The 12,434-nt window shown below is 40.7% G+C and overlaps 1 protein-coding gene across 1 annotated transcript in view; it reads left to right on the top strand.

Moving 5' to 3' along the window:
* The window catches only part of stt3b (STT3 oligosaccharyltransferase complex catalytic subunit B), an 83,695-nt gene that overhangs the window by 62,807 nt on the left and 8,454 nt on the right, over positions 1 to 12,434 (top strand). The window contains exons 6-11 of the mRNA XM_020606770.1: positions 3,447 to 3,545; positions 3,785 to 3,931; positions 5,338 to 5,386; positions 6,097 to 6,251; positions 10,025 to 10,236; positions 11,898 to 12,085. Of these exons, the coding sequence (XP_020462426.1) occupies positions 3,447 to 3,545; positions 3,785 to 3,931; positions 5,338 to 5,386; positions 6,097 to 6,251; positions 10,025 to 10,236; positions 11,898 to 12,085 (850 nt within the window). The remainder of the gene's footprint in view (positions 1 to 3,446; positions 3,546 to 3,784; positions 3,932 to 5,337; positions 5,387 to 6,096; positions 6,252 to 10,024; positions 10,237 to 11,897; positions 12,086 to 12,434) is intronic.

The raw sequence follows: 12,434 nt of genomic DNA, 5'->3' as shown, positions 1-12,434 counted from the left end.
GGGAGTCGAGGTGTTGCAGGATGTAATGCAGTGTCATGTTGACTGCATCGTCCACTGACCTGTTTGCCCAGTAGGTAAACTGCAGGGGGTCTAACTGGGAGTCTACGATGTCCTTCAGGTGGGCCAACACCAGTCTTTCAAAGTGAAAGCTATTTTCCAGTTCTTTTAACCAGGAACTCAGAGAGACGAGGCAGACCACTTGGATATAAAAAAAAACGTGCTGGTTTATTCAAAGGATCACAGGTAAAATTAACATTACACGTCCAGGTATCTTCCACCTCCAATACTGCGCGCAGGCAGACGAAGAATGAAAGACCCTGAACCACAATAGGCCTATACATTTATCACTTCGGTTGGGCTATCCCCATTCTACACAGCAACGTCAAACCGTGGCGTCACCTGATATGCCAGCTTTACAGCTGACCATAGCAGTAGTCAAAACATGGAGAGAATCAATGTGTGTGAGTGTTGATTAAGTGGTGTGTATCTAAGAACATTCTGACATGACATCTAGTGACATGTCATGACAGTAATAAGTAATAAACAGTAAAAACCAAAACAAACATTACATCACAGTTCCATTTTATTTTCTACTTCACATAACACTGAAAAGGTGTTTTGCAGTATGGTAAAGATTTGCATTTTCAGTTCATTTTACTTGTTCAGTGAGAGAAATCCAGTCTGGCTTGGGCTTGAACACGCGCATTGAAATCTGGATTTGTTGAACCTCATCACTGAGAATGTCTGTTCACATATGTAGGTAGATCCAAAGATTTCCTGCGATGTCCTCAACCCTCCTCGTTACAGTGCGTTGGGAGAGGAGACGTTCTCATATGCGCCATCTTTCTCCAGGCATATTAGTGCTGCAGAGTCCAAACACTCTTTAATAAACTCTCCGTCAGAAAACGGCTTATTTTTTCTGGCGATTTTGTGGGATATGACATAACTTGTCTTGAAAGCTGCATCTCTGCGTGTGGAAGGTTTTGTAAAAAGTCTTTGTTGGTTATGCAGTTTCACTAGCAAAGCATCCAACTCTCTTGCGCGCTCTTCATCCGACAAGTTTTTGTATTTCTCCTCATGTTTGGTCACATAGTGGCGATTTAAATTGTAATCCTTGAACACAGCAACCTGTGTACCACAAACTAAGCGCACCGCTTTATCTTTGACTTCTGTAAACAAATACTTTCCAGTCCATGTCTTGTTGAAAACGTGGCATTCGGCATCAACTTTTTTGTTTTTTTTTTTGGCGTGAGTTGACATTTTGAGGGTTAGCTGGCCAACATCGCCTGTCTCTCACCTGGTAGGTCGGGGATCTTAAGTTCACCCGTGAACTTTTTTCATTCATGTTCATGATCTGACAGGGACGCCCAAAGGGCCGGATGTGGCCCGCAGGCCATAAAATGCCCAGGTCTGGTCTAGAGAGTATAGGTGCCATGTGCCTCCTGCTGGGACACTTTAATAGGATGATGCCTGGCTCAGCTGTTGCAGGACTCTGGCTGGCTGTCTGCCAATAGCTGGAATTAATGATTGGATTAGACTTGAAGAGAGCTTTTAGTACAGGCACAGTCCAAATGGGTTCTCTTTTGAGCTTGGATGATGTTCCAATAAAAAATGCAGACACCTTTATACAGCTGGCAAACCTGCTGAAGTGACCGCAGACACATTATGCCAGGAAGGAATTTCTCTTTGTATTGACAAATCAAAGTGGAGTGGCCAGAAAGTAGATGATAAGGCTTTGTAATGGTCAGAAGCAATACAGATACAAACATTTAGCTTATTCTCAAAATCAAACACAAATGCAGACCATCCTACTACTACTGTACAAGTATTATGTGTAACTTAAACATGTTGTACAGTATTATAGTTTGTGCTCTGCGCTTGAAAATGTTCTTTCCTTTTGTTTGTTTCCTTTTGTTTAATTTTTGATTGAAAACTACAGTGATCAGTTGTTCTAGGAAATTCCATCCATCCATTATGTATACCGCTTATCCTAATGAGGGTCGCAGGGGTGCTGGAGCCAATCCCAGCTGACAATGGCCGAGAGGGTTTTAGGAAATTACTGTTTAAAAAAAAACAACAACTATATGTCTTAGAATTTCACTCCTCTTATGTTTGCTGTTTAAATCTTTGGAGCGTGGTTGATTGCAGTGCGACCTTTGGAGAGGTGGTGGAACATAACTAAGGACAGAAGCTCAAATTAAACCCAAGTTAAGATCATAATAATTTAATACAATGATAAAATGATAACCATGCTAGGATTTGTGAATCCAAATGCCTCCTCCACTAGTATATGTGTAAATGTGCATAAAATTTGCAATAATAGGTGGTTTGCCTCAGCAGAATCCATAACCATCATGAACATACAAACTTGGATGGTATTATCCCGCTTGTAGTCCACCATGGCTGCTAGCTAGCAAAATACCGTATTTACACACAAAGCACTTTTGGTAAATGGTCTTATACTTGTATAGCGCCTTTCTATGCTTTTTACAGCACACTCAAAGCACTTTCACATTATTCGGCCATTCACCCATTTGCACTCGCAAGCACTCACACACCGGTGACATCACCGGGAGCAACTGGGGGTTCAGTGTCTTGCTCAAGGACATTTCGACATGTTGACTGGACAAGCCGGGAATCGAACCGCTAATCCTCCAGTTAGGAAATGACCCACTCTACCTCCTGAGCCACAGCCACCCCCACCTTTCTGTTTTAAACATCACATAATATAGTTCCCGAGGCTCTGAATTTCCATCATTTGCATTGCTAGGCAACATGTAGCTAAACAGGAAAAGGTCTGAGCATAAGGCTTGACCAGAAGTTGTATAATCTGGATAAAATGTAAAACTGAAAATACAAATTTCACTGATTTGTCAGCTTTAAGAATAGAGTATATCAATGCCTTATGCTACACCATCTTATTTAAATGTCCAGTGGTGTGCAGTGTGTGTGTTCTTTCTCACATACACAGGCTACCTCTCTCTCGCCTTCCTTTGTCACAGACATTCAGACGAAATATGCCCTCACTGTCTTGCTCTTCACAAATAGTGTATATAGTTTAAATGTACTGTAGTTTGTTTAAAAAATAAATTTAAAGTGTTACTCCAAGTGGAGCCACAGATTTGACAGGTTGGTGTGGATTGTATATGGGATGGCCTCAAAATCAGCTAATAAACTGTATTTTTGATACAGATGTGGATAACAGTGGTGCTCTGTCACTGAGAATAAGGTACTGTACATCAGGTTCTGTGAAAATATCTTCACAGCATACTCTAGGCTTCACATTTATGGGTAGGAGTGAGTAGGCTTAGAATTAAGAAGGTGTGAAAAATTGTTAGGTATGTTTTAGTGAAGGTTATTGCATGAAAACAGTGTGCTAACATGTACTGTATTACTGTAATTAATGGTTTACAGCAGGGCATAACTGTTTGATAATGTCTTTGCAGCCTATAGCACCTTCTACATCGTCGGCCTGGTCCTGTCTATGCAGATTCCCTTTGTGGGCTTTCAGCCAATCAGGACTAGTGAACACATGGCCGCAGCAGGTCAGTAGCCATTCACCGGGGGTTTGGTTTGAAAGTGTATAAAGGTATTATTGAAAGCCAGTAATACAGTATGTGCTCACTGCACGTCTATGGCCAAATCTTAATTTATAACATTCACTGCAACAACCTTTCCCTTTATACTTAAAACAACATTAAATCGTTAGGCAAAGATTGACTTACTTACTAGATGAACAGAGTGCATGTCAAATCTTAACGCGGTTTGCACTGTATCTCTGCAGGTGTGTTTGTGCTGCTGCAGGTCTATGCCTTCCTGCAGTACCTGAAGGACCGACTGACCAGGCAGGAGTTCCAGACTCTGTTCTTCCTGGGAGTGTCACTGGCTGCTGGAGTGGTTTTTCTCTCTGTCATCTATTTGACATACACAGGTTGGTTCACATGGCTTTTTAGAAGGTTAACTGACTGAATAGTTCTCAAATGTTTTCTTCCCCTGTAAAATGCCTTCTTTTGACCACAAGATAAAATAGGTACACTTTTAGTGCTGAATATGCATATCACATACATACAGAGTTAATTAGTCACTTGGCTCCTCATTCAGTCAGATTTGCTGTGCAAATCAAAGCCATGTAAATAACATTTTTACCCTGACAAACGTTTCTGCCATGTTGTGTTTATTTAATTTTAAATTGACTGGCTGGTTTTTCGTGATTGAAAGCCACAGTTCAGCTGTCCACATCTGTGCAGCATTTAACACTTTCAAAGAGTAAAGTCCTCAAAGACTGAGTAGTCTGATGTTCTTTGAAAGAGTTGTGATTGGTTCTGTTACACAGTGCATAGCTATTATTTAAAAAAATCTGTGCTGTGGAGAAACTGACAGTGGAATGACAGAGTAAAGGTTCTTATGGTGTGTTGGATTAGGAGTTGATTGCAGTATAACTTTTATACAAGGCTTTAAACTGATGATGAAACACTCTCAATTATCAATAATAGCAAGTTTTATGATGTCACCTTTATTCTGTCCGAGATAATAGGCTTGCTTTTTCCCGTGGGAAATGGACTATAGCACCCATGTTGGTTGTTATGAAGGAACACGTCACCCATTGTAACATGGTGGCTCATTAATGTGTTTTAATAGTTTTTGGACAACAGTGGTGCTCTGGTACTGAGGAATATGCTAAATCAGGCTTTGTTAGCAGGATATATTAATTGTATCCAGCCCTGTCCTTAAACCTTTTGCAGTTGAGGTTTTATACAGAATTGTATCCAGCCCTGTCCTTAAACCTGATGATGTCACATTTTGCAGTTGAGGTTTTATACAATAATGAGACAGTCTGAAACTTGTTTATTTACACTATGCTTTGTTAGGTTGTACCCCAAATGACCTGAAGCCTTGTTGGGTTTCTGCATTACAAGAAACATCTAAATACTTTTGAGTGTGGTCATAGTAACTGGAGTCCTTACCTACTGTCCTACAGCCACTGAAATGCTACATGTAAAGCAGTAGCTGGTTATGATTAGAACCAGCCATCCAGTGACATCACACAGTGCCCATGTATGATCAGACCACCTGCTGGCTAATCATGTTGGTGATTAGTTTCTGTTGTCTGATTTATTGCCACACTGCTGATCTGAGAGCACAGCAGGCTCATTACAGCCTCGTTACAACACAGTAACACAAAACATCCAGTACATATTGCCCACAAATCATATGACTGATACATGCAGGAGGAATGTTGCCAGCCTGGCTATCCGTGACATACAGATCACTGACAGTACACAGCTATGTGTGTAAGTACAGTCAGCCTCCATGTGATTTATGCGTTTTCACTTTCAGGGTACATTGCTCCATGGAGTGGGCGCTTCTACTCTCTCTGGGATACTGGGTAAGTCTTCAGAAATCGAACGTTGTACTTTTACACTAGATTTAAATCACTTCATGACAGTGCTGATAATTAATTGGTGTTAAATTATATACAGCAGCACATTCAAACTATAACTCTGTTTAAAGCCCATGGAGGATTTATTCCACCTTGTCAATTGGTTTGTTTACCATGAAGTCCAGCTTTTACTGTGTTTATGTAGTTTTATTTTTTAAGCAGCATTCTCATGTCTAGGGCTGCTTTAAAAGGCAAATGCAAACCTATTACTGTAGCTTTGCCCCTTGCTGCCAAAATGGTTTTATGGTCAAACAGTGAGTCAGTTAGTCACTCAGCCTCAGTCTCGTCTGCTCCCAGACCTGGGCTTACAGAGAGTTGCAGCTTCACTTGTAAATCTCTGATTGTATGTGTGCACATATGTGTTTGTGCGTTTATGTGAATACTTTTGCTGTCATTTAGTGAAAGGAATGGGGTTATCCACTGACCCCAAGACAACTGACCTCAGCAAGACTAGATTTTTTTTTTTTTGTCATTCCACTGTGAATAAGATCTTACTGTTGAATATATGAGCTATTATCTTGAATAAAAAGATAGTTTGAAACTAATAATGCATTTGTGGTTTGATACTGTTATTAGACATCTTTTTTACTCTTCCTCTGCCCTACCATACTTGGCTATGATGTCTCACTTCTCTCTGTTCTCCATGTCATCCACAGCTATGCTAAGATCCACATTCCTATTATAGCATCAGTATCTGAGCACCAGCCCACCACCTGGGTGTCCTTCTTCTTTGACCTTCACATCCTCATCTGTACGTTCCCAGCAGGCCTCTGGTTCTGCATTAAGAACATCAATGATGAGCGTGTCTTTGGTAAGAGACAAATCATGGGTTAAACACTTTTTTCCTTTAATTTAAATAAGAAAGTAGAACACTATTGTTGACGAAGGTCATGAAACTTGTCACTATTGTATTAAAACAATCAGATTGAAGGATGCTTTTTATTATAATTATAATAATATAGAACTGGCATTTTAACATTGCTTTGTCACTGTGCACTACACAGTTTGAGCATGAGCATCAATTTGTAAGCCAGGCCTACATTACTGAGAAGCCTCAATAGTGTGTTCCAGTGATCCAGAGCAGCCACCCACATGCTTATACAACCCTCTGTAGCAAGTTATAGTCATCCTTGTTTACAATATCCATGCAGACCAACTACAACCAGCTAATTCGGTCGAGTTATTGTATATGATGCTAACCAGCTGCTTAACTCACCAAGCAACGTCACTTGCTGATACATAGCTTTACCAAGCAATAAAGCATCCACTCCCATCTACCACATGATGTTAGGCTAACTACCAAATGAACAACACAACCTGCTACACTAAGCTAACTAGCATGCTAACAGTGTGCTAAACTAACCAGCATACTGCCTGAGCCTGCAGCTACATCAAACAGCATAAGACAAAAAACATGAAAGTAGCCAAAATACCAATCTGTCTTTAGTGTGAGCTTGAGAATTACTGGTGCTAATAAAAAGTAGGGCTTTTTTTTGGTATTATTTTCCTAGTAACCATGAAAGTGTAAATGCACATTTCATGTGGTTTGATGATTTGATTTCTGCACATTATGTTCGGTAGTTTAGTATTTGTCAGCATGAATTGGTCATGGAGTTATTTCTCTTTCTGTTGCACAAATAACACTTGAAACTGTGATCCAGTCTGGAATTGGCATTGCAGTCAAACAGCTGGTGTCCCACAACACCTTCTGGCCAAAGAATATCACTGGCAGGATTTAATTTTTTCACATCTACAAGGAAAGCTTTTTTTTTTTCCTGTCAGTGAGAATGTGAATAATCTGATCAGTCAGTAGAGAGAGTTCAGCTCCCAGGATCCTTCTTCCACTCCTCCTCTGTTTGTCTGCTGCCAGACTTAAAACAAAGCAGTGTAATTAATGTAACCATAATGAGAAAGAAACGTCGGTTTCAAATTAGTTGTTTGTATCTGCTGGCACACCTTTCCAGCGTGGACTATTTATATCCAGTCTTTACACAACAGTGCACGGTGCACTCCTTGGTGGTCTCTTTTGAACTGGGTCTCAGTGTGTGTGTGTGTGCCTCCTCTCTGTGCTGTAGCTAGAGGTCTCAAAGCGGGTGTAGAAGGTGTTGAGGTCATCCAGCAGGCTGTCTGTGGAGCTGATGATGCTGGTGGTGGTCCTGTAGTCTGTGATGTGCTGCAGGCCTTGCCACATCTGTCCAGAGTCAGCAGTAGAATAGAAGCCATTCAGCTTCTCTCTGTACTGCCTCTTGGCTGCTGTGATGGCTTTCCTCAGTCTGTCCATCGTAGTTTATATGTTGGCCAAGGTCGTATAGAAATTCTTTTAAGTTTCAAAATACAACTGTAGTTTATATACTGTAATTTATAGACAGGTTTGTTTAAATAATTTTATAGGCAACATTTTTATATATGTGAGCCTCATTTCCCTTATCACAACTTAAATATACTTCTCTTGTAATTGTGCAGCTGTTTATAGTAAATTTTACTGTTTAAAATGAACTGTAATCTTTCACTATGCATTCAGCTGTCAGTTTATTATGTATACCTAGCTACAACTTCTTCTTCTACTTTTGGCTGTTCTTGTTAGGGGTCGCCACCGCGAATCAGTTGCCACCCAACTGATGATTTGCATGTTAAACTTGGTGTGTTTTTATGCCGGATGCCCATCTGGATAATGTCTAATTTTAGAGTGGTATACCTAACTGCAAGTAATGCAACCTCATCCAGCAGTCCTGCAATAAATCCTCCTCCATGAGGGTGATAATGTTCATTGTTCTAGGCATAGCTAATAAACTGCCAACTGAGTGCAAGTGCACCTTAGAGAGTGGCTAGGTACTGGTACAGTAAAGCTGCTCATTGCCAAACTGGCCAGCAATACTGGTGTCTGGCTCTACTTCAGACAAAGTCTAGTCTTCTGCTGCCCTCCCTTGGCTGATTGAGCTGTCTCTTTGTCTGCTCTGCAGTGCATTGCTTTCTGGTTTACTTGCTTTTGCTTCCCACTCTCCTCTGATAGTTATCATTTAAAATTTGATGCCAGCAACACATTTCCAAAAAGTTGGGACAGGGACATGTGCTGCATCACCTCTTAGTGTAACAGAGCCCTGTAACCCTTTGGGAACTGAGGAGACATTTGCTTTAGTTTTGAAAGCAAAATGTTTTCCCATTTGTTTGACTTAAGATGCCTGCTGCTCAACAGTTTGAAGCCTCCTCTGCTGTATTTATTTACTTAATAATGTGCCAAATGTTTTCAGTGAGTGACAGGTCTGCACTGCAGACAGGCCAGTTTAGCAAGCCACCCATGCCATGTGCACTAATGCTCCCTCATGCCATCACTGATTTTTGACATGTGTACTGATTAAAAACTGGAGGGTTCCTCTCCCCTGTAGCCCAGAGGATGTGACATCCATGATTTCCAAAAACGTTTTTAAATTTTGGCTTGTCAGACCACAGGATAGTTTTCCACTTTTCCTCAGTCCACCTTAAATGAGCTTGAGCCCAGGGAAAGGAGGTGGTGTTTCTGGGTGTTATGACCCTAATCATAATTTGTTTGAGAGAGTTATAACACTGGATCTTGTTTTATGTTTTTTTTTTTTTGCATGGTAGAGTTGTAACTTGTGGATGCAGTGACAAACTGGGTTCACTGACTGAGCCCACGCAGTGATTTCCACTACAGAATAGAAAGTCACTTTTGGCTTTTCCCGTTTAGGGGTCGCCACAGCGAATCGTCACACTAACGACTCGCATGTTGACATTTGGCACGTGTTTTATGCCGGATGCCCTTCCTGACGAAACCCTGACTCGAACCCGGGCTGAAACGGCGAGAGCGCTGCGGCTTAACCACTAGCCTACCAGGGACGGCGATTTCCACTACAGAATAATGTCTAATTTTAATGCAGGGTCGCCTGTGGGCCAGAACATCACGGCCACGCAGTATTGGTTTTTGGCCTTGTCCTTTACTTACTGAGATTTCTTTTTGAATATTTTCATATTATTATGTACTGTATATTACAAAAATGGACATAACCTTTACCATTTTACACTGAGAAATGTTATTAAACTGTAGAACAGTTTGCCACACATAGTGATAAACCTCGCCTCATCCTTACTCAGCCTCTCTGGGATGCTCTTTTTGTACCACATCATGATGCTGACCTGTTGCCAATTATTCTCAGTAGTTTCCCCTTTTTTGTAATGTGTTGCTGTCCTCAAATTCAGAATAAGTTTATATAAACTAAATATATTAATTTGAACATTAGATATCTTATTGTTGTACTGTTACCAAATGAATATGGGGTAAATTACACTTTACAACGCCCCGACATTTTTGGAAATGGGCTTATTTGTTTACTTTATTCTGTTATTTACTCACTTAGATTTAACCAGGGAGGCTCTACACAGTTTTAGCTCATAGGACAGGAATGCATGTGTTTTAGGTCGCTGTCAGACACCTGAGTAGAGAGGTATAATTGAACTGGACAGCGTTAAATTAAAGCCAAGTGAATAAATGATCTGTATAATTAAACTCATCTAGGTTGGACTGTAACATCCTGTTCTCCTCTTTCTCTCTGTGTGCTGTTCTCACACCAGTGGCCTTGTATGCCATCAGCGCTGTCTATTTTGCTGGCGTGATGGTGCGTTTGATGCTGACTCTGACACCAGTGGTGTGCATGTTGTCAGCCATAGCCTTTTCCAGCGTCTTTGAGCACTACTTGGGAGACGACATGAAGAGGCAGAGCCCGCCTGCGGAGGACAGCAGCGACGAGGATGACAGGAAGAATGCTGGCAACCTCTACGACAAGGTCAGGGGTCATCAGAATAACTGATGTTTACTGTACGTTCAACTACCAAACTTGTTAATTTACTTAATTATGGTCTTTGTTGTGTTCATGTTACAGTGGAAGATGTGATGCTACATTGTCATAAATGAGTGTCAGCATTTCTTAATTGCTGATTGTTTATTTAAAAGTTAATCTGTTACGCAAAACACAAACTATTATTGTATTACATGTGTTGTACAACTAAAACTACACAAGCAGTATTCTGTGTTACCTTCAAAAATCAGATTATCATTTTAGTTGTATATAAAATACACATGGCCATCACACCTAATACTAAAACATAATATTTAAAACTGCACTTATCAATACTTTTATGTTTACAGTGGATCAAATACTGGAATGTAGCCATGTGTAAGGTGTCATTTATAGTGACAGAACCACATAGATTTATCACTGAGGACTGAAGTTCCCCTTAGTTCCCTCTTCTGGTTGTACATCCACCAATTTGCTGCTTTGGTTCAGCTTCACTGCTCGTCAGCCTCGTTCGTCTTCAGCAGTGGCAGACAACTAATTTCAGTGTAACAACTCTGATGAACTCACACGGCCCTACCTTCCCACTAAATTGTAGTCAGACAATGTTAGCAACTTGCATATAGCAGCTAAAGAGACAGATATTTTTCTCAGAAACAAGACCAATGGAGAGCAAGAATATTGGACATGTATTAATCAAGGGGCCACAACTCCAGATGAATATCTGGTGGGTGTTTAAATAGGCATCTGTTTGCTAGTATGTTGGTCACAGCACCTGTATAAGGTGACAGGTAAAAAAACTGAAAAAACTAATCAGTGCTGCTATAAGTAAAATAAACTTGGGTGCATAGTTTTTCAGACGTGGCCTTAGGTCACGTCATTTTGTCTCAAACATTTTAGCTGTAGTTAACTAGTCTGTTTGCAGCTACTGTATAACTAGAAGATGATTGTTATGTAAAAAAAAACAACAACAACAAATATCTGAGATTGTTTCTCTTCACAATGACAGGGCAGCCACATTGCAAAATTTACAGAAAGGTCTAAAAAAATTAAATTTTATGTTGAAGAAAAGCTTTCTTTCTTTCTTTAAACATCTTGTGACCACTGGGATTCCTCTTGTGACCCTTCAAGGATGCCTACATTGTCTTTTGGTGAGAAACAACTTACGGATATCAAGTACAATAGAATACACAGCTAGTCATCTTATATATAACCAAAAATCTGCTACATGAGAACCAAACCTTACTAAAACGGTTCTTGACCATATTCTAGACCCAGCTGAAACACGGTTGTCTCATAAGAAACATTGTGTAGTAAACATGGTTGTATGCTCATTATTCTCCTCCTTGTCATTCCTCCAGGACACCAAAGAGCCCTGATGTTCAGTGTTTTAGTCATCCCTCTCCTGCTTTTCTTCCAAATCAATACAGTGGGAATAATGCATTATCAACCTATCACAGGTGTCCTGAAAGCCACTGTTGAATGTGACACCATAAAACAGGGCCAAGAGTTAACTGAGTGTTGTTCTCTCAGTGGGAGAACACTGAGCAGTGGTTTAGTACATTACCAGCTCATTTTTACAGTGCACTTGTCTTGTAAGAGTTTCAGTCCTCTTTACAAGTGGTGTCCTCTCCGTGTGCTATCCTCTGCAGGCTGGTAAGGTGCGTAAGCACGTATCAGAGCAGGAGAAGGCTGAGGAGGGCCTGGGCCCCAACATCAAGTCCATAGTCACCATGCTGATGTTGATGCTTCTCATGATGTTTGCCGTCCACTGCACCTGGGTCACCAGCAATGCCTACTCCAGCCCCAGTGTAGTGTTGGCTTCTTACAACCATGATGGGTGAGAATAATACCACATCCTATAAACTGGGCTTTCACCAGTATGTGTGCATGAAAACTGGCAATAGACTGATAATAGGAGATTTACATTGTCTTTACATTTGAGCAGTTTCTTGCCAAAGAACTAAAACAGCATTTTGGCTGGAGATATCAGTGACAGCCATACTACTGGCATTCTTGTAGTGTTAGCAGCTCATAAAAGGTCAGTTCATGCAAATTACAACATTTTCTTCTCTTATGGTTCACCTCTTGTGGTATGTAGCCCTGCAGCTTTTTTGATTTTCTTTGGCTGAGTCCTGACATCCCGTGCGCACCACTGAGACTTCTGCCTCCATTCTGTTACAGGTTTA

Source organism: Monopterus albus, unplaced genomic scaffold (assembly GCF_001952655.1).
Source record: "Monopterus albus unplaced genomic scaffold, M_albus_1.0 scaffold81.1, whole genome shotgun sequence".
Lineage (NCBI taxonomy): Eukaryota > Metazoa > Chordata > Actinopteri > Synbranchiformes > Synbranchidae > Monopterus > Monopterus albus.
This window is presented reverse-complemented; position numbering and strand designations above follow the sequence as displayed.